Consider the following 23,192-nt stretch of genomic DNA (forward strand, 5'->3'; position numbering starts at 1 on the left):
GTAGTTGGTTAAGCTTAATAAAATTTGTGAGTAGTCAAAATGCAGATATAAAGAGTAATCCCATCGGCTCGGCAGGTCTGATGAAGGATCCCACCATTGTAATGGCATTTGCTGAAAAAAAACAAAATATGATAACTGGTGACGCGACATCCGAGGTAGGAGCTCGGCACCGGATCTATAAACAAAAGGGGTACAAATAGATGATAGTTAGGAAATTTTGTCGATCTAATTTAGATTTGTTCATTGTTTTCTTTTACATGAATTTTTTGTTAAGACAGGATTGATATCATCTTAATTCTACTATTTTTGGTTTCTAAATATCATCTGATAGAGCGTATTGCAATTCGAGAACATAGGATACATCATGAATAAATTTAACATATTTTCCATATTTGTCATAGAATTTCGTTCGCACAACCTGACGATATTCTATGCTCACACATCGATCGCCCTCACAATCCATCAAGCTGACATTATCCAGAGAAGACAAACAGAACAATTAACACCTTTCTATTGTTCCTAAGGACCAACTAAATGGTCATCTTTGTAAGTGTCTTTATCGCCTTTTCAACGGATACCAAGATTTACATATACGACAGGACGAAATCAGTATTTAACGTGAAATGTTATGAACTAGGACATGTCAGCTGTATGTATTGATCATTAATTCATCATAATTACCAGAAATTTCTTTACTTACTATTGTACTCAATACGGCAATAGAGTAACCAAAACACTTTCCCTATATGGAAACAGATTTGAGCTTAATACCAATACTCGATTTTAACTTAACTAGTATCACTTTCGTCAAATATACTGCAAACAGTCTTATTTCAGCGGGCACGATATTTTAGCGTTAACAGTTATTGTTTTTGCACTTTATGGGATAATAACATTGATATGAATTTTGATTGTACTAATTGCAGTATCTGTGTGCTATTTTAAGGTATTTTTTCTAGGGCCGATTCATGGTACTAATCCGTATGAAATCCTAATTTCGCTAAAATTTGAGAGCGCCGAAATAAGAAGGTTTACAAATTAAGACATACTTGTTGTAGTACTGCTCAACTTTTCCATACGGGTGTGTACAGTTACAGAGCAGCATTAACTCACAGGCGGTAACGTAACACACAATTGCATGCTTAAAATTGAAAAGATAGCTAACAGGCATTGAATTATATTCTGTATAAAACATTATGCTTCTAAAACACACTGTATCTCATTCCCATTATTTCAGTTTTTCTCCTACAAATTTTCCAAAAAGGACTTTAAGGAATTGGGAAGCGGGCCAGATCGAGTGAGATTTTAAGATGATTAGCATTTAAAATTATCTTCAATAATGTTCTGCCTTGTAAAATGTACTAAGAATGGCGTAAGGGGTCCTTCCAAATGCTGGAGGAGGGGATATTTCGGCCGTGGGACAATAAAGGATTGATCTGCTGGGGCTGGCATGTGGTTGGTTTAGTTTCTATATAATTGAAGGCTCTAAGTTACCGTACTTAGTCGCGGGCATGTCGTTGAAGGGTTTGGGAGGGCGTTGTCCGGAAAGGGAAATACCTGTAACAAATCTTAAAACAGAGCATACATAATGTATATAATTAAAACGTCGCCGGAAGTGCTTCTCCGTCGTGTTAGGATGAAAACCCTACTTACTCCCAAAATTCTGTAACAGGGTCGCACGCATGTGGTTTGGTCATTCCCTCAGTGATATTGTCGAGAACCAGAGAGGCATTGTCCACCACTCCGGTGATGACGGCCGACACGTTCGTGGCGACATCTGTCAGGTTCAGTGAGGTCGAGTTCACAGGTTTCTTGGAATACAGACTCCTACACTCGGGAGAGTTCCATTCGTGGTCTCCATGCGACCAGGGCAGGACAGAGGTGAATGATGAGAAGAGATAGTATAGGGACCAAGTCAAGATGATGTTGTACTCGCAATTTAGCAAGAATACGATGATGGCGCAAGCATAACCAATACCTGAAAGTAATATTGGTAAAGATAACGTTCCTGTACTGCAATCTGCATGCGTTGTTTTCTGGCGTATTTTATTGTATTATAGGCTTGGATTTATGATACTTAGGTCCATTAACCAATCAAGTATTTTATAGTTATCGCCATAACACATTGTACATGGGATTATCGAATGGCGTCAAATCTGAACTTATAACTATACTGTTTGTTATTTGGGTTACATCATTGATTCCGACAGTAGAGGAGACCATCTAGTAGTCTGTATGCTCAATAACTCTCTGTAATTCTCTATAATTAGTAAAAAATTGAATTATACAATAGCTAAACTTACCCTGAAACAATGGAGCAATCTTCCAGCAGCCGACACCTCCCTCAGACATAAACTGACCCAAGCTGACCTCTAGGAAGAATGTCGGTATCCCGCCAAGTATAACGGCTATGAAATACGGTATCAAAAACGCACCTGAAAAAATATAAAGAAATTCCTTTGTACTACGTAAGCTGAGATTAACAGACCAAAAGCAAAAAAAAGTTATCGGGACGAATTTTTTGCAGTGCATTGTACAGGTAGAGATAAACACTTCCGGAACGCATGGTCCCGTTCTGTTGCTCTGTCCTCTACAAATCTATACACTAATGTTAACGGTCAGAAAGGTGAGTGGACGCTCGGTCAATATAATGATGTAGGTCATGTTCCTAGCTTGTATATTTTTGTGTCAACAATTGACTTTGTGGCGAGGCTTCCTTTTGCCACAACGCGTCCTATTGATACATAAGAGGATAGGATTTTAAACTTCACACTTCAATTAACACCCGTTTATCCCCTTTAAATGTTACTATTTAAATGAATGCGGCAGATGTCAGAATGACAATACGATTATAGTTACCAAAGATACCATTGTCTACCATTGTTGCAGATTTAAAGGTATTTCACTGGTTTGATGTCATTTCAATGGCCTCTTCGGGTCTATTCAGAGCTGTTCCAATCAGATCAATGTCATCTATCTAGCCTTGATACGGAATGAATTCTGGATTTCAGAACACACTTTCTACCTTATACAAAAATCTGCAATAACGCGAAATTTGCCCATGACATTGAATCGTATACGTAAATTGTTTTTGTTCCTTTCTCGGTCTAGCACGTCTTCTCACCTAATTTTTTAACTTACTATTAATGCTTTAATATCTAACCTAGACAATAACTGTCAATGCCAGACCATTCAGACATCGCAAAGATGTTATCATACAATGTTAAGATCCTGGTGATGAACAAAATAATATATCACATACCCTTGAACATGTAAAACATTAGATTATTTTAATATCGACATGTTACTGATGTATTGACAATCTGAAGCCGTTAGAATTCAGATAAACAGTGGTACTACAGCTTTTAAATTTCACAATTCAGCAATTTATTACTAGATTATTGATTAAAACGTAGATTCATGCAAGAATTTCATGAAAAAAAAAGTGATCATGCATAGCCCTAATGCATTCTAATATTACAGATCGTTTTAATTATCGATTTTTGTTTGAGCCCGATATCGCGAGCTATGGCGAGTTTATGCGTTATTTCCGAAATGTAATTGTCTATATCCTATCATTAAACTACAACAAAGCTTAGAAGACGAACAGTTCCTTAGTAGACTGTATAGGTCGATATAAACACCAATCACAGCAAAGGTCGTTACTATTATTACATACAAACATATGCACCGCTATATACATTGTATAGATTACACGGCTATAAAGATACTTTTGTGAAAATGTCAGATACACATGAAAAGGTGCACTTAATTTTGGCTTTGAGTTTAAAGCTTGTTCCAAGGAATTTTAAATCTGTTTCTTTGAATTCTATTAAGGTAGTTATTCACTATACAAAACGCTAACCTCACACACCCATGTGTTTTTGCTTTGTCAATACTTAATGGTTTACGAGAATAAGGACGTGTTCCCAACAAAAGGCTTCTTCTGTCCACAGATGAGCCTCCCTTGTAGCGGGCAGCTCAAATACGGTTGGTCGGCCGGTAGATTTACCAAGTACTTTACGTAACAATTGTCTTTAATGGAAATATAATTGATCTAATTTGAATTTCTATATTAGCGTTACTAGGCGTCTTTGCTTTTCAAAACTATAAGTAGTGGGGAAATTACGATCATAAGTATTTATATATCATGACATCGTTATGGGACATATGCTATGGGACAAAGAAGCAATTCTTATTGTTTGTAAAGATTTTTTGTTTGTACACACTAAGGTCACTTCTTACCTCTCTTCGTATTCTACAGACATACGTTTGTAAGGATAGCGTGTTACTGGAACGTACCATTGCTTCTTTGACAACATCAGTTTTTAAGGATCACGTGTTACCGGACACGCTGTTACTACACGTATTACTTCTTTGGCCGATGACATTAACATAACGAATATCTGTTCATTGAATATAAACACAAGGTAACTGCTTTCCCTACATTAGTTTTGTATACATTGTCGATTTTGCAATCTAAAATGTTTTTTACGCAGAAGAAAATATTTAAAAACTCCAAACCTCAAGGACTACATTAGATAATTTTATCCTAGGTGAAAATTCGAAATCAACAAAAATGCAAAATACTAAAAAAAATAATCAAGACTTGTTAAAGTCCTTAAACGAACCATGAGCTCCAGATGAAAAGGCGTCATCTATTTCTTCACGAACACTGACCAATGCGTATATCCGATTAATAGCGTAATGGGATCACGGAAACGGAAATCAAGTGTACACTAAATTTGTATCCGTGGTAATAGCATAACATGTGACGCCCGATTAATTTTGTATTTTTTTACCGATGATGTATGAAAAGGTTGTGGATGTGGAGACATTCTTGCATATTTTTTTAATTGATGATATATCAACATATCTTTGAGAAAAATTGAATGGAACTTTTCATAAATAATGCTATTCAACATACACTTTTCTTGTGTCCTTCTTTTGTAAACATTGATAACATTTTTATTCACTTTTGTAAAATTCACGTACACTTCTACATGCATATTTATATTGGGTTCATATTTTGCCCACTTATAGAATGTTTACTTTAGATTTTAGTCCAAATGTAATAAATACACAGTACGTTTTCTTTTGTTTTGATGTTTGCAATCATCAAATTAAGATTTTTTGCATACTTGGCAACGATTATCAAATATAAGGATATCTCCATATTTGTTGTACATTGCATGCTAGGTTATAGTTAGCGTGATTGTGGTAAAACTATTATGACATGTTGGCACAATGAACGAAGCATGGAGTACTGGACGGCAGTGTGACAGTCCTTGTGGTTAAATATAGACTATTATGGGATGGTGATGAGATAAACTAGTGGGAGGTATACATATTATCAAGAAGCGTGACGTAAGATATGCCATCACATTTGAGAGAATATATATATTATTGACAGACAGTGAGCTCGCCAAGTTTATTTACATTGCATATAATTAAAATTGTATATATGACTAGTCATAGGGCTCTCACAACGCAATATTTGTAGTACATAGGTTGTCAACCAGCACATACAGAACAGATATCATGTAGTGCACATTCATCGTGTGTCACAATATTGAAAATATAAATACATTTGTATCCATCCATGTAGTTTTAATGTGATGCTACAACCGAAGTCAACGTAGCATGAGATATTACTGTTTTTAAAGTCTACTAGTCAATCCGTCACAACCAGTAGATGTTGATCATCACACCTATCAACGTTACACAAAACAACAAACAATATTATCATGTTGTTTTATTTCCTTAACATTTTACAAGAATCATACCGTCCTAGTTATCAGTCTCTGGTTTAGTTGCCAGATGTTGTTCGCAAAAGAATACATTTGAAGGTCATATATTCTTTCTGTAGTACTATTTCTGGCTCTTTGTCCTTGTTTATGTTTGAACTGTGGCCATAACATCGTGTACTTTAGTAACGAACAGCTATGGTTAACCACCTATACCATTCTACTGGTCCCCTACAATGCATATGTACTATCTAAAGGTTTCCGCGGAATTGTGTTTGTGCTACACGACAAGTGCTGACGTAAAAAGCTTTGTCTGTGCTGTACGAGGACTGGCGTTAACAAAGCACCAAGTCTTCAACGTTAATTATATGTTAATCGGCGCTCCAATCAGGATCAGATTACAGCTACCCCGGGTAAAACGGTCGGCTGGATCCCCGATTAAAGTTAAGACGGCCCAATACGATATTGTTGGCAAAATCATGAATTACCAAGTACACACATGAATCCAGAAATACGCTTGGTATTTAGTCCGTCTAATGCAATACCGCTGTCCGATTGTTCCAGATAGCAGAATGGCATGTTTCTGTCATTATTATCATAACAATTGAACTTTAAAGTCCACTATTAGTCTACAGGAGTTGACACAACAGATACATTTTTACCAGACAAGGTTTAACCTCTACCGCTCCACAGTCTAGTCGGAAGCTCAATAAACAGCTGCCGTGATATCATATTTCCAGTAAAAACCTTTTTTTTTCAAAATAAAATCAGTTATTTTTTCGGGTGATTTACGGTATACATGTTAGCTGGAACATTGAGGCTTCTTCAAGACACTGACGAACGGGCGAGATATCTTTTTTTACTTACTTAATTTCACACTAGCTTGAATCTTACTTGTCCAGCAAAATGATTAATTAAACAATCATATGTTTGATATATCTATGTAATTGTTGGTATTTAACATACACGTAAAACACTTGGCATTTCTGAAATATTGATAAATCTGGATGGGGAAAAACGACTGAAATAGTACAGGATTCAGGATCTAACAGTTTCTGTATTATAGTAATGTTGTCGTGTTATTTCTTTATTACTCTCAGACACTTACACGTGTAACAAGAAGTCAAATAGGTACATGTAGCCTTTTAATTTGACAGAACACATTAAACATTAACATAGTTAGATATGAAGTAAGCAAATAAATTGTTTGAAAACAATTATACGACCACCACGATGGATTTTGTAATAAATAGCCAGTGGTATTGTGTTATCAGGACATAAACTATAGTAATCTGGTGGTATGTCGGAGACAGCTGGTGGGAATGCTTACTGCTTCCGATGACTACAGAAAACATACGTCTCAGACAATTTTGCACCTCTCACTCAATATGCTATAACAAAAACACGGGATATACACGCGCGATACATGACAGAGGTTAGCTGAGTAGCCTGATCTGACCTTTCGTAATGTGTTTTATTGTCAATTACCCCACAAAAATGGACAGGAATTTCCCGTTACTATTCTAGGTGACTCTATATAAACACTGATCCGATATGCCCGGTATACATTAAGCCCTGGCACAGCTGCGAGTAATACAAATCAATGTTATATAGGAAAGCACTCCCCAGTCACTCCCGCACTACCTACACACGTCCTCACCGCAACATCAATCCTCTCTATTTATGCTATTTACAAATTACAGATGTTCGGGGGAAAGGAAGAGTTCGGATGTTGATGTGTTATTATTTACAGACAGGGTGCTGTGTACATTAAAATACGGGTTTATTCTGGATGTAATTGTGTATTTGAATAAAACTGTACTTTTCTGGAAAAAAGTTTCTTTGTGCAAAGCGCTTTATCATGAAAGCTTTATATATAATGTTAGTTTAAGGATAGTATTTGATTTCATAAGAAATATTTAAAATTAATCCATTTTCGTTGTGTTTTGTATTTTTTAATTTGTCACGCAAGTACATTCTTTAATATCAGCATGCTTAGATTTACCTCTACGTTATTTGAAAGAATTTAACAGCAAAGGTTATCTCGTATAAATATGTTTGTCACATGATATTTACTGGGCAACACACCAGTTAGGCAATAACCTAATATATATGTACTTCTGAGATTGTTTTTTAACATTTTGGCAACTGGCCAAGGTTTTTTTCTGTGTGTTTTCGTAGTGTTGATCTGTTTTGGAAATTAAATAGAGCTAAATGTGTATACACTTGGAGATCTGACCTTGCGTCTGACTGACATTGAAAATCAACTACAACTGAATCGGGTTTTTTTTACGCAAAACTAAAAACAAAAGAATATATTAATAAGAAATAAAGCCTGCTTTATTTTATCAAATGATATCCAAATCACAAATAATGCAGAATCATATTACTGTACTTCTCGACAAAATATGGCACCGAAGCAGACGACAATCTTATCGATTTTTCCGTGTCATTTGCAAAACAAAGAGTTCTAATGATAAAACTGATGCTATACTGACATATGGCTGTAGCACATTGCACGTGAGTGTTATATTTTCGGCTACAATCAGTGTAGGCATAAGTGACAACGGTGAACAAAGCTAAGGATGTCTTATTGTCTGACTAAGGTCAAGGACGGCCACAGTGTATGTAAGGATGTCTTATTGTCTGACTAAGGTCACAGACGGTCTCAGTGTAGGTATGGGTGACAGCAATGAACAAAGCTAAGGATGTCTTATTGTCTGACTAAGGTCAAGGACGGCCACAGTGTAGGCATGGGTGACAACGATGAACAAAGCTAAGGATGTCTTATTGTCTGACTAAGATCAAGGACGGCCACAGTGTAGGTAAGGATTTCTTATTGTCTGACTAAGGTCAAGGACGGTCTCAGTGTAGCTGTGTGTGACAGCGATGAACAAAGCTTAGGATGTGTTATTGTCTGACTAAGGTCAAGGACGGCCTCAGTGTAGGTATGGGTTACAACGATGAACAAAGCTAAGGATGTCTTATTGTCTGACTAAGGTCAATGACGGCCACAGTGTAGGTAAGGATGTCTTATTGTCTGACTAAGGTCAAGGACGGCCTCAGTGTAGGTATGGGTTACAACGATGAACAAAGCTAAGGATGTCTTATTGTCTGACTAAGGTCAATGACGGCCACAGTGTAGGTAAGGAGGTCTTATTGTCTGACTAAGGTCAAGGACGGTCTCAGTGTAGGCATGGGTGACAACGATGTACAAAGCTGAGGATGTCTTAATGTCTGACTAAGGTCAAGGAGGGTCTCAGTGTAGGCATGGGTGACAACGATGAACAAAGCTAAGGATGTCTTATTGTCTGACTAAGGTCAAGGACGGTCTCAGTGTTGGCATGGGTGACAACGATGAACAAAGCTAAGAATGTCTTACTGTCTGACTAAGGCCAAGGACGGTCTCAGTGTGGGCATGGGTGATAGCGATGAACAAAGCTAAGGATGTCTTATTGTCTGACTAAGGTCAAAGACGGTCTCAGTGTAGGCATGGGTGACAGCGATGAACAAAACTAAGGATGTCTTATTGTCTGACTAAGGTCAAAGACGGTCTCAGTATAGGCATGGGTGACAACGATGAACAAAGCTAAGAATGTCTTATTCTCTGACTAAGGTCAAGGACGGTCTCAGTGTAGGCATGAATGACAGCGATGAACAAAGCTAAGGATGTCTTATTGTCTGACTAAGGTCAAGGACGGTCTAAGTGTAGGTATGGGTGACAACGATGAACAAAGCTAAGGATGTCTTATTATCTGACTAAGGTCAAGGACGGTCTCAGTGTAGGCATGGGTCACAACGATGAACAAAGCTAAGGATGTCTTATTGTCTGACTAAGGTCAAGGACGGTCTCAGTGTAGGCATGGGTGACAGCGATGAACAAAGCCAAGGATGTCTTATTATCTGACTAAGGTCAAGGACGGTCTCAGTGTAGGCATGGGTGACAGCGATGAACAAAGCTAAGGATGTCTTATTGTCTGACTAAGGTCAAGGACGGTCTCAGTGTAGGCATGGGTGACAGCGATGAACAAAGCTAAGGATGTCTTATTGTCTGACTAAGGTCAAGGACGGCCACAGTGTAGGCATGGGTGACAGCGATGAACAAAGCTAAGGATGTCTTATTATCTGACTAAGGTCAAGGACGGCCACAGTGTAGGCATGGGTGACAGCGATGAACAAAGCTAAGGATGTCTTATTGTCTGACTAAGGTCAAGGACGGTCTCAGTGTAGGCGTAAGTGACAGCGATGAACAAAGCTAAGGATGTCTTATTGTCTGACTAAGGTAAGGGACGGTCTCAGTGTAGGCATGGGTGACAACGATGAACAAAGCTAAGGATGTCTTATTGTCTGACTAAGGTCAAGGACGGTCTCAGTGTAGGCATGGGTGACAACGATGAACAAAGCTAAGGATGTCTTATTGTCTGACTAAGGTCAAGGACGGTCTCAGTGTAGGCATGGGTGACAACGATGAACAAAGCTAAGGATGTCTTATTGTCTGACTAAGGTCAAGGACGGTCTCAGTGTAGGCATGGGTGACAACGATGAACAAAGCTAAGGATGTCTTATTGTCTGACTAAGGTCAAGGACGGTCTCAGTGTAGGTATGGGTTACAACGATGTACAAAGCTCAGGATGTCTTGTTGTCTGACTAAGGTCAAGGACGGACTCAGTGTAGGCATGGGTGACAGCGATGAACAAAGCTAAGGTTGTCTTATTGTCTGACTAAGGTCAAGGACGGCCACAGTGTAGGTATGGGTTACAGCGATGTACAAAGCTCAGGATGTCTTATTGTCTGACTAAGGTCAAGGATCGACTCAGTGTAGGTATGGGTTACAGCGATGTACAAAGCTCAGGATGTCTTATTGTCTGACTAAGGTCAAGGACGGACTCAGTGTAGGCATGGGTGACAGCGATGAACAAAGCTAAGGATGTCTTATTGTCTGACTAAGGTCAAGGACGGTCTCAGTGTAGGCATAATTGACAGCGATGAACAAAGCTAAGGATGTCTTATTGTCTGACTAAGGTAAGGGACGGTCTCAGTGTAGGCATGGGTGACAACGATGAACAAAGCTAAGGATGTCTTATTGTCTGACTAAGGTCAAGGACGGTCTCAGTGTAGGCATGGGTGACAACGATGAACAAAGCTAAGGATGTCTTATTGTCTGACTAAGGTCAAGGACGACCTCAGTGTAGTATGGGTTACAACGATGTACTAAGCTATGGATGTCTTATTGTCTGACTAAGGTCAAGGACGGTCTCAGTGTAGGTATGGGTTACAACGATGTACAAAGCTCAGGATGTCTTATTGTCTGACTAAGGTCAAGGACGGCCACAGTGTAGGTAAGGATGTCTTATTGCCTGACTAAGGTCAAGGACGGCCTCAGTGTAGGTATGGGTTACAACGATGTACAAAGCTAAGGATGTCTTATTGTCTGACTAAGGTCAAGGACGGCCACAGTGTAGGTAAGGGTGTCTTATTGTCTGACTAAGGTCAAGGACGGCCTCAGTGTAGGTATGGGTTACAACGATGAACAAAGCTAAAGATGTCTTATTGTCTGACTAAGGTCAAGGACGGCCTCAGTGTAGTTAAGGATGTCTGTTTGTTTGACTGTGGTCAAGGACGACATTGGTGTAAGCATCGATGGCGGTGATGAACAGATGCAGTGTTCCTAAGAGATGAAGTCAGTATCAGTAGATACATATAACTACTTCTGTTTGATCTATGAATGGCTTTTTCATAGATTGTTGTTGTCTTATAACGAATACTTTACAACTTTATTTATTGCTTTCTTACATCCATACAACAGGACCGATAGCAAACCATTAGTTTCAGTTTAAATGACTTTTTAATACAGAGGCCTAAATCCTGTAGAAATTGTAGATTATCAGAAGACCATCGCATCAAATTTTCAAAATCTCTTAGATGATGGTAATAACATCTTTAAGACTATAATATTTAAGAAAAGTGTTCTCATTGCAATGAAGTGGTTTCCATCCTCAATGTCGTTACAAAATCTTCATAACCGCAGAGGACTGGGAATCTTTTTATCATACCCGTCTCGATTTCTAGACTGCAGTTGCTAATTCGCAGCTTTGCGAGCAATTTTCTTAATTAAAAATCCTTTATAGATACATAGGTTTCTTCCTTATAGCTTTCTTTAAGTTTACTATATAGATGCTTTTGTCAGGTGACTGGTTTATGTTTTGTATTTAACATTTCGACAGCATATACTTTATTAAGAATTAGATCAGGCAACAGTCTTATCCCTGAAATATAATTAGCAGTCCAGCCAACTGTATTTTATTAAACTAATTAATTTTAAATCCTATAGCATTAACGATTCCTATAGTAACATTCAGACTTGAAAACTGTATTTACATCAAACTGAATTAATATTGCAACCAATCTCCGTCCAATAACTTCAGTCAACTTAACTGATAGCCATCCCTGCGCTGATATATATCAAACCCTTCACAGTTCCCAGTTAATGAGTAACTGGCTGGTAGGCATGACCACTGTTTTTTATATACTAACACAAACGGAATATGCAATATCTTTAAATCAGATTTAACGCAATTATATCCAATGAACAAGTAAACAATGAAAACTGGTTTTCAAATATATTGTAAATTCACGAAATATGAAATATAACCAGGTATACTAAATTGACATCACCTCCACTGACCGTGTTTTATCGGTAGCTCTGAGGACATCTGTTCTAACATTCCACAAACACTAGTAATAAAGAGATATACAATTTTATCAAACCTCAGCAGGACTGACAGCGCAGCCTGTGTTTAGCGACTGTAAAACCCCTATAGATTTTCTGACATTGGGTGCTTATCTAATTTGTATAAATAACTAGTAGGGGTTGGCACAGAAGCTACGGGAAATTGCCAGTGTTGAACACACGGTTGGTGTCGAGATCAAAGTGCTCTTACATCGTGTTTGGCATGTTCTTGGCACCGGAACATTCATGGGTGCGTTACTTTACTAGACAATTTTATGTTCAAAATTCTGCCTTTTAAACCGTAAAAGCTTCAAAGAGAAATCCGGTTGACAGGTTAACTTGCTCAACTCACGGTAGGTAATATTCCTAGACGGTTTTCTTATTCAAGCCTGCAATCTGACTACAGCGAGACGCGAGTTGAGATAGAGAACGAACAAACTTACATAAAACGTTAATGGGTACAAACAAAACCCGAGATAGGGAGGCATAACGTAAGATACGGTGATTAGTGATTGCAGTGAGGGATTACTTCAGACCACCAAGGGTGGCTGTCCATCATCCCATCGTCTGTCACCTCCCATAGTATCATTCACCACCGAGGGTGGCTGTCCATCAGTATCATTCACTACCGAGGGTGGCTGTCCATCATCCCATCGTCTGTCACCTCCCATAGTATCATTCACCACCGAGGGTGGCTGTCCATCATCCCATCGTCTGTCACCTCCCATAGCATCATTCACCACCGAGGGTGGCTGTCCATCAGTATCATTCACCACCGAGGGTGGCTGTCCATCATCCCATCGTCTGTCACCTCCCATAGTATCATTCACCACCGAGGGTGGCTGTCCATCAATATCATTCACAACCGAGGGTGGCTGTCCATCATCCCACACATCGTCTGTCACCTCCCATAGTATCATTCACCACCGAGGGTGGCTGTCCATCATCCCATCGTCTGTCACCTCCCATAGTATCATTCACCACCGAGGGTGGCTGTCCATCATCCCGTCGTCTGTCACCTCCCATGGTATCATTCATTAACAACATTATACACTCTTAACCTGCCTATCTCAAAAGTCATCTCATTTTAGTTGTCTTCTTATTTCAGCGGATTTCATGACTTATTTTAATGCTAAATGAAAAGTGTGACTTTTGCGTTTTTGTTTATCGCTAAAACAGCATTTTTCGAATCCGCGAATTCATCTTTGAGTTAATAATTTGCACAAGCTTGATTTTGCGCTAAATATTTGTTTTCCCAAAAATAAATGTGTTTACAATATGTCTTATAAAATATGTTTGCGATGATAGCATCCAAATGTTTCGTTAAAAAGTGTCTGAATGATGTCAATAACCATTAACCTTCGCATATCACCTACATAATAAAATAGCGAATGTTAGCTAACAAAGACGAAATATATCTTCAATCAAAAATCAGAAACATATGAACATTCAGTCACCGTAAGCATTCTGATACACACAGTTCCGTATTCTTATCTTCTCTTCCGCAGAAACATATATGATGTCATTTTCTACCAAATTGGCCAACACGAGCAATATTACGTAAGTATGTACAGTGTAAGTACTGTTTTTAAGGTCATTTCCTAACAAATTGACCAACACGAGCAATATTACGTAAGCATGTACAGTGTAAGTACTGTTTTGAAGGTGTTGTAATATTCAGACATTACCGTGATATACATCCATGTAATAGTCACCAAAGTGGATTATATTTGATTAGATATAATAACATACCGGTATATCATTTAACCTTGACATACGTGTAGTAAAATGAGAATTTTGTAAAAGACATTGTAAACTACATGTTGTCTGTGGATTTAAAAGACTAATCTCTGTAATGTTGAACCCCGCTGTAAGGAGGGTTAGACTATAACATGGGGGATAATGTCGGGTGAACAAGATGTAATCGATACATAATATATAAAACATTACGCATTTTTTTTAAACTTACACGGCAAACACATAAGCAATGCAAACGGAAAGACAAACACGACTTTTGATTGTATTTTGAGGTGTGTTTAATTTGAACCAGGATCCTTCCTAGCATATTGTTGTCAGGCCAGTATGTATTTTTTGTAACATTAGATACAAATATCTGTATTTAGATGTACATATCTGGGTATTTTTCACTTTCATTCGAAGTCATACAATCATTGTGCATGCTGCAGACAGAAAGCAATCAAGGTTGGATCATGAATGGAATAAAACATTAAAATATCTGAATGGTTTACAAGATATTTAGCTAGACACTTTGGAGTAAATGATCTTATTAATTGTTGGTTGGGTATACCAGTCACCTGTAGGTTTTTTTCCATTTAATGTCCTATTAAGAGTCAAGGGCATTACCTTCCAACTAAGATCCGATTACTACATCGTCTGTGGGTGCCGGAAATTTACATTCGGTAGTTCAAAGTTGAAATAAAAAATTGGAACAAATGAAACAAATGTTACCAGAAGTTGTCCGGTATTACAAAGAGAAGGTATTTTGTTGCTTAAAACGATGTAATTACATTTCGTAACATTATTTACTATTTCATTTCATTCTTTTGACAAAAAATTGTAAGAGATACGACTAAATGACATACAAAAGTGATATTATACAGTAAAGAAGATCTAGTATGGGTTTGTCTTCGATATTCTAGATTTTAACGACCATTTCTTCGTTCATTTATTGTCCAGTTCTGATCAACATCAAGGGCTAGTTATACAACGAAGGTACAACTTGTATCCCTGGTGGTACTCAATATCCTTGATAAGATGGGTAGTAATTTGACAATAGGAGATATGTCTTTAAGGAAACAAAATATCTTTGAGAATAATGGAAGTAATATGGTGAATACGAGACTTTTATACTTGAAAAAGACAATGTATTTGAGATTTAGTGGTAATTATATGACAAAGACGAAACTTTATCCTTGATGGAATATTGTTGATGTAATCAAAATTCCAATTCAGCGCGCAAACATATACAAAACCCCTAAAAATTCAGCAAGCAAAGGAACACAGAAAAATCCTCAATAGCTACATGACGGAAACTTACTCTAAATCCAGTAAGTAAAAGAGTATTTAGGTAAAACGTAGTCGTTATGCGATTGATATTTGACTTAAAATCAATACTCAGAAATCGTCTAAAGTATAGATCCAATGGAACACCATTGCTTTTGATGTGGAAAACGACGAATTAACATCTAATAAATATGTAAGTAATGTAGGTGTTTTCCTGTTATTTCTCTCCACATAAATATCACGTCATTACCGACTCTGCTGAAAATTGATATAAACAAATAATGCAGACGCTGATCACTTACCTCCGCCGTTTTTATAACACAAGAAAGGGAATCTCCAGACGTTTCCAAGGCCCACAGAGAACCCTACACAGGCTAATAGGAAGTCAATCTTCCTGGTCCAGACCTCGCGCTGGTGCAACTCCTTTTTGGGGTTGTCGCTTTCAGTGGAGGATCCAGAGGTGTCTGAAGAGATGGCGTCCGGACAACAGCCATGATCACGATGACCATTCGTTAGATGTTCCTGTTCTAATTTATAATTCTCTCGTTCATCTGGTGACGACATGATGGCGATCCAAGGACTACAAAAAATCGGAAGATATAATTATCAACACTGTACTTCCATGATACACTTTTCTTCAACAAAGTCCTCGTTAAACACACACTGATTCCTGTAAATATAATGTACACGTGTAGTTACCGAGCATGGAATTGCTGTAAGTCTATCTGAATGACATATCGATAAATTAATCGCTCATTTGTTCTTTTGACGAGGATTTAAATATAGAACAATACATTAGTCGTAGCTAAGCAGCAACCCAACACGGACAGGCAGTTATTTCAGGGGGCGTACAACAATCAATGTGAAGACAAACAATAAGATACAATCAAACCTAAATCTCAAATATAATGGCGGTGATCCAGCCCAGATACGTAAAGCTACTGAGACAAACAGAGATCAACTATACCAGAGCGAACGAAAGCCAGTCTTTGTTGAGACCCTTGATACAATTCTAAACCACACAACTTGTCCGCTGCTACTTACTTGAATGACTTACCATTATACAGATAAACTGTTGTGTTATATTCTAATGGTATTGGAATCGATCGAATGTGGAATTTTATTACAACATTGAAACTTTCCACAGAACTTCGGGATCATTGCACAATACGAGACTAAACATGCATAATATGACAATGAACAATGCAAATTGCCTTTAAAATGAATAAATATTATTACATTTTCATAGCTCAGTATATAACTATATTTAAACATTACCCTCGACTAATCCAAACAACGCCAACAGCATGTCACAGGAATTTTGTAAATAAACTAGGCAGTCAGTCATATGAACACTAAACGTGTACATTAAATCCATGAGACTGAGATTTTTACAATTACATGGCTCAAAAACTGTGGATAGAGAAAACACTTTGGACAGAAAGGGTCAAGAAACGGTTATTTCTTCGTCCTTTGTGATTGTTTTTTTACAAGGTAATGTAATCTATTTAAATACAGATTTTAAATCGGCCATTAACATATCTGGATATAGTTTATGCACATTATTGCCAAAACTGAGTTAAGCTCATTCTTCCAAAGGGTACTTGTATAAATATATAATTTTAACCTTCTTTGAATACTGTTGTTATTATCTAGGCCATCTTTATTACCTTCTAAACACATTGATATTGAAATACATGACAGTAAAATGCATACAGAACTTGAATAAATGCTAATAATAATGAGTAAATGCAACGTAGCGTGCAACATTTGTTGAAATGTATTCTAAACACTTCTTCATAGATTATATTAGAATGGTAGAAATTTATGTGGAAATACATATATGAGTAATGTTTCATAATAGATATACGGCCTGATATGACTGGTTAAGGGCCGGGGTCTTACGTGTTAATAAATGAAAACTTACACGTCATCTATTACCTCAATCTAATTAAAATTTAGAATTGTAATTCTGCTCCACTACGATGCTCTATGACTAAATACGTAGGGCATCGCAGTGGAGCCAAATTAAACGTCAATTTTAATTAGATTGTATATTTCCCAATGTACACCCACAACGTTCAGCTTATATCAGCTGTTTCGATAACATAGTCAGTGAATGAAATGAATGGGGTTGGTTTTGTGATAATCTTCTGATCACCTGCCAATAATATTTACATTTGGGACAATACATGCTTTAGGTACCATTTTCCGAATTAGTAATCTACCAACGACTGAATTTCGAAATACCATGTTTCAATCCTACATGAGCTAGGTTAATAAGTAGGTTTGAAATTTCAAACACATACCAGCCTCTGTAGTTATACGGGAATGGCATTGAGAATAGGTCTAGGATTGGAAAATCGTGTTCGCAATTGTCTTGTGACGGGTATGGTATTGAGAAAGGAAGAGAACCCTAACACATAAGGAAACTATCCGGCTCAAAATGCATCGAGAATGCTTAACAAAAAATGCCGTTTATATTGGTTTGTTCCTTAGCTTCCTCTCTTAGTTTATTTCGATTTAGTTGCAGACATAACCTCGTGTGAATATAAGGCATCACTTTACAGTAACATATTTCTGGAAAGGCACGATGGCGTAAATTGCAAAAGCGACAAAATTATGTCCAGTCTTGTCCATCTTAGCTTAGTAAGCAGAAAACGAATTGGCACGGTATCTTAGAATGAGGAATGTAGATCTATAGGTCAATCCGAAGTAATTTTCAGATATTGATGTTGATACTACAATTGCTTAATTAAACGGAAAACATTAGGTATGTCAGAATATTTTAGAGTAGTACGTTTTGTTTTAAAATAGTAGAAGTGGAGTTCACGGACATCCGATAACAGTCGCGTCGTACAGATCATTTCCGTTGTATCTTAAAAACGTGTTAGACAGATCTAGGAAGTGCGATAGAAATATTCATATATCCAAGTCCAGGCGAGCATAGAACTCACTATACAGGGAAGGCTATACATGTATAACACATGACCAATGAAAACATTTATCTTGCAACCGAATCAGTATTTAGATTGCACCTCGCGTTTCCGGTTGTCGAAATAACACGCCGTTGGCGAAACAATACGGATATAATGTGTATTGAAACGTCTGGAAGATAACCCCAAAACTCGTGATATTTATCGTATCTAAGGAATTGATTACATCAAATGGCAAACAACGGTTAGCAACACACAACTGTATTATACATAAATTACCGATACGCCATTACATCGCCATTTTAACATTCATGTTGTGATGCAATGTTTGAAAATTAGTCGGAATAGCAATGGAGTTTCAATTTCAGGTTAACAAATTAAATTTCTATTTAATTTCTGTTCATTTTCTTTGACAGTAAATACATTGGTCCTAGCGAGCGCGGAATACACTAAGGCTTCTGATCTACACAAGTAAAAACACAAAATTATAAACCAGAAAAACAGAGAAACAACGTTAACTACAGATAGGTATGTGGATCTTTAGTGCATATCAGACGGACATGCATTGAGTTGTGTAATGGCGATGGCGGAGAGACGAAGTTCTGGTTTGTCAGTTATCACTCCCCATAATGACATGTCATTTAAAATATTCGGACCTGGCTACGAGTACTGAGAGACAATAGACACCAACGACAATCGATCTTCTGTTGGACCGAATATAGGATTACTTGATTGCTTGGAAATGTCAAGCTGATGCTAACATATAATCATCAGCCAGTTTCCATACATTGCCTCGCCGTGAACAGCGACGATATTGGTTTTGGTTGACACTCTGTGTCAGGAAGCCATTCAGTCCAATAAACTAATGACAAAAGTATCTTAGAACGAGGGAACTGTACAGGAAGACTGCATCAGGAAGTCGTGTAATCTTCTAAACTACAGAATAACTAGTGGTGTATGTTGTTGAAGGAAAACATGGAGTCTGCTGATAGGTACAGAATGAGCAGGATACAGAAAACCTTCGTCAATAAACCCAGCAATATACAAAATTAAAGGCCTACGAGTTCATGAAAAGCTCACCCTCTTGTTATGAAATACGGACTGATTGTGAAGGGAAGGCCTACAGACGTCAAGACTGGTGCGCTCACTAGTCCACGATTCCAAGAGGAGGGACATGACTGGTATTTGATGTAGAGAAAGACAAACATGATTTTGTTTTGTAAAGTGGAGATTGATGGAACCATGAACGTCACTCACCATAGTGAGATAGCAACGGCAACGGAATTCACCCAGTACTAGTGACGTATATATGTAATGAGATGGGCCTACACAGGATTTGTTGTACCGAAATCTATACACTGTGATAGTATTTAATCCAAAGTCATAGTTAATCTACACAACAGGAATTAACTAGATGTACCGGTGTGGTATTTAATCCCCAGTGGTAACTACATAGGACGCAGTTGGACGTTTAATCACTTAGATCACGGATAATCGCATGAACCTATTACTGTCCTCACACCAGTAAACTCTTTACAAATATAGAAGTTAAATCGCAATGCGATCTAAGACGATCTGTAAAAAGATTCTATCTGCTACAGTCCGCTAACCGTGATAGATTGATCAGACTAGATTAGTGTTGATGAGCAGTGTATGGTTTTGTTACATAGCGATGTAACGAAACAAAAAAAGATCCCACAAATATCTCAGCGTGTCCAAACCTACTGAGTTCTGATACCTCACTAAACCAAACAAAGCCGCCCAATTAACCTAAATAATCTCCGAGATATCGGAGAGTCCATAACGTCTGCCACCTTATAGTGTAACGAGATACACAGGGAACAGAGAGACATGTAGAGACGCGTCCTGCATATATCCAGGGTTTACTGTAAAATGGTACAGAACGACACACAAAAACCATCAGAACAAAGAATGTATTGCTTAGGGTTAAATGTTACAATACACTTGTTTTACAACTGAGCTATGAATGAATTTCTACAGGTTAATTTCCGGAAAAGTTTTATAGCTCACGTCATTGTGCAACACGTACGCACAGTTGTATCAATACAGATCTAAAGTTCTCACCTGGTGTGTGGTGGCATTTAAATAATGATGTTAGCAAAATAGTGTTTTATTCGCGGAAATAATTCTCGTTTTTAATATGTCGACAATGTAACCTTCCTGGCCAGCAAGTTTTCATATTAAAACAGGATACTCTTTGTCCAGCACGACTACTGAAAAATGATATTCTATATGGGATCTCCCCGTGGACAGAACAGGGTTCGGCTTCAGACACAATATTTCGAATACACATAGCAGTAAACTACTGTGAATTAAATAGAAATTTATCTTCACAAACGGCAATCCTCACAGCGGTCCTTCCTGCAGCATGGGGTTAAAACGTGAAACAGAATAGTCAGAAGATGGAGTATATTTTTTTTTTATAAATAATACAAACTTGAAGACGGTTGTAGGCATGGTAAAGTAATGCTGCTTTTAGTATACTAAGGTCAATGCCTTGCCCCGTCTTAGTTAATTTCATAGCATGCTAGCTGTAGGATAGTTGCCATGGGATCAATTGGTGGTTATATGAACCCCAACTCAGGCAGACAGAGTTTTCCTTTTTGTAGTATCAATTAAAAGGGAAAAGGCAGGCAGTCTTCGTGGGGGAGTTTTTTTTATTTAGTTTTTAGTTAAAGCGATTGTCATTTGGAGGAAGAGTCATCTTGCCATTGCAAAGAGGGGAAAACAATGGTCGCACAGATTAATCTAACCAGATTTTATAGAAATCATCCTCGCAATGATTCGGTGCTATGGGTTTGTGTGTGTGTGTTCAAGTGTTCGTGTTCGAAACAAAATAATTGTCTTTTTGAGGTTGGGGTGGGGCTCAGTCGCAGTTTCATTCTGTCACCATTGGAGTATCGAGGTTGGGGTGGGGCTCAGCAGCATATTGAAAAGGAGGGGCATTCACAGGGAATGTTGATCGTGGTAGAAGCCGACATTGCATGATTTTGAGCACCGTGAAAGACAAAAACAAGAGATCCCAGAGGGATCTTGGCGCCCACCAAAGAATGATCTATATCTGACAAAGGAAAGATGAATCTTTTCTCTACTTTTTAAACTTTTTCAAACATACTACGGTACATATAAAATTTGAGACAGATCGCTTCAGTACCTTTTGAGAAATAGCGGTAACAAACTTCAACAATCAAAATCCAAGATGACTTCTTGGCGGCCATCTTGTTGATCAATCGGTCCCAAATCACAATATGCACAACTAGCGCCCTAGGGGAACCTACATATGAATTTTGAGACAGATCCCTTCAGTACTTTCTGAGAAATAGTGATAACAAACTTTGAATAACAAAATCCAAGATGGCTGCCTGGCGGCCATCTTGTTGACCGATCGATCCCAAAATGCAATATGAACAACTAGGTCCCAAGGGGAACCTACATATGAAATTTGAGACAGATCCCTTCAGTACTATCTGAGAAATAGCGATAACAAACTTTAACTATCAAAATCCAAGATGGCGGCCTGGCGGCCATCTTGTTCACCGATTGGTCCAAAAATGCAATATGCACAACTAGGGCCCTAGGGAAACCTACATATTAAATTTGAGAAAGATCCCTTCCGCACTTTTTGAGAAATACGGATATCAAACCTTAACTATCACAAGAGATCCCAGAGGGATCTTGGCGCCCACCAAAGAATGATCTATATCTGACAAAGGAAAGATGGATCTTTTCTCTACTTTTTAAACTTTTTCAAACATACTACATATAAAATTTGAGACAGATCGCTTCAGTACCTTTTGAGAAATAGCGGTAACAAACTTCAACTATCAAAATCCAAAATGACTCCTTGGCGGCCATCTTGTTGATCAATCAGTCCCAAATCACAATATGCACAACTAGGGCCCTAGGGGAACCTACATGTGAAATTTGAGAAAGATCCATTCAATACTTTCTGAGAAATAGCGATAACAAACTTTGAATATAAAAATCCAAGATGGCTGCCTGGCAGCAATTTTGTTGACCGATCGGTCCCAAATCACAATATGCACAACTAGGGCCCTAGGGGAACCTACATATGAATTTTGAGACAGATCCCTTCAGTACTTTCTGAGAAATAGCGATAACAAACTTTGAATAACAAAATCCAAGATGGCTGCCTGGCGGCCATCTTGTTAACCGATCGGTCCCAAAATGCAATATGCACAACTAGGTCCCTAGGGGAACCTACATATAAAATTTGAGACAGATCCCTTCTAAACTATCTGAGAATTAGCCATAACAAACTTTAACTATCGAAATCCAAGATGGCGGCCTGGCGGCCATCTTGTTCACCGATTGGTCCAAAAATGCAATATGCACAACAAGGTCCCTAGGAGAACCTACATATTAAATTTGAGAAAGATCCCTTCGGCACTTTTTGAGAAATGGGGATATCAAACCTTAACTATCAAAATCGAAGATGGCCGCCTGGCGGCCATCTTGTTTTTCCTATCAACCTCAAAATCTGTATGGCACAAATAGGGACCAAGGGTAACCTCCATGTGAAGTTTGAACAAAATTCCTTCAGTAGTTCTCAAGAAATATCAAAGATGGCTGCCTGGCGGCCATCTTGTTTTTCCGATCCGCCTCAAAATCTGTATGGCACAACTAGGGTCCAAGGGTAACCTCCATGTGAAGTTTGAACAAAATCCCTTCAGTAGTTCTCAAGAAATATCGATAACAAACTTCAACTGCCAA

The 23,192-nt window shown here is 38.0% G+C and overlaps 1 protein-coding gene across 1 annotated transcript in view; it reads right to left on the reverse strand.

The window, feature by feature from the left end:
• Positions 1-23,192, reverse strand: part of LOC138327352 (sodium- and chloride-dependent taurine transporter-like) — a 42,197-nt gene that overhangs the window by 14,231 nt on the left and 4,774 nt on the right. Inside the window, exons 2-4 of the mRNA XM_069273379.1 lie at positions 15,804-16,081; positions 2,304-2,435; positions 1,654-1,978 (exon numbers count right to left, since the gene is read on the reverse strand). Coding sequence (XP_069129480.1) covers positions 1,654-1,978; positions 2,304-2,435; positions 15,804-16,065 — 719 coding nt within the window. The 5' untranslated portion in view covers positions 16,066-16,081. The remainder of the gene's footprint in view (positions 1-1,653; positions 1,979-2,303; positions 2,436-15,803; positions 16,082-23,192) is intronic.

This window comes from Argopecten irradians, chromosome 7, assembly GCF_041381155.1.
Source record: "Argopecten irradians isolate NY chromosome 7, Ai_NY, whole genome shotgun sequence".
In the NCBI taxonomy this organism is placed as follows: domain Eukaryota; kingdom Metazoa; phylum Mollusca; class Bivalvia; order Pectinida; family Pectinidae; genus Argopecten; species Argopecten irradians.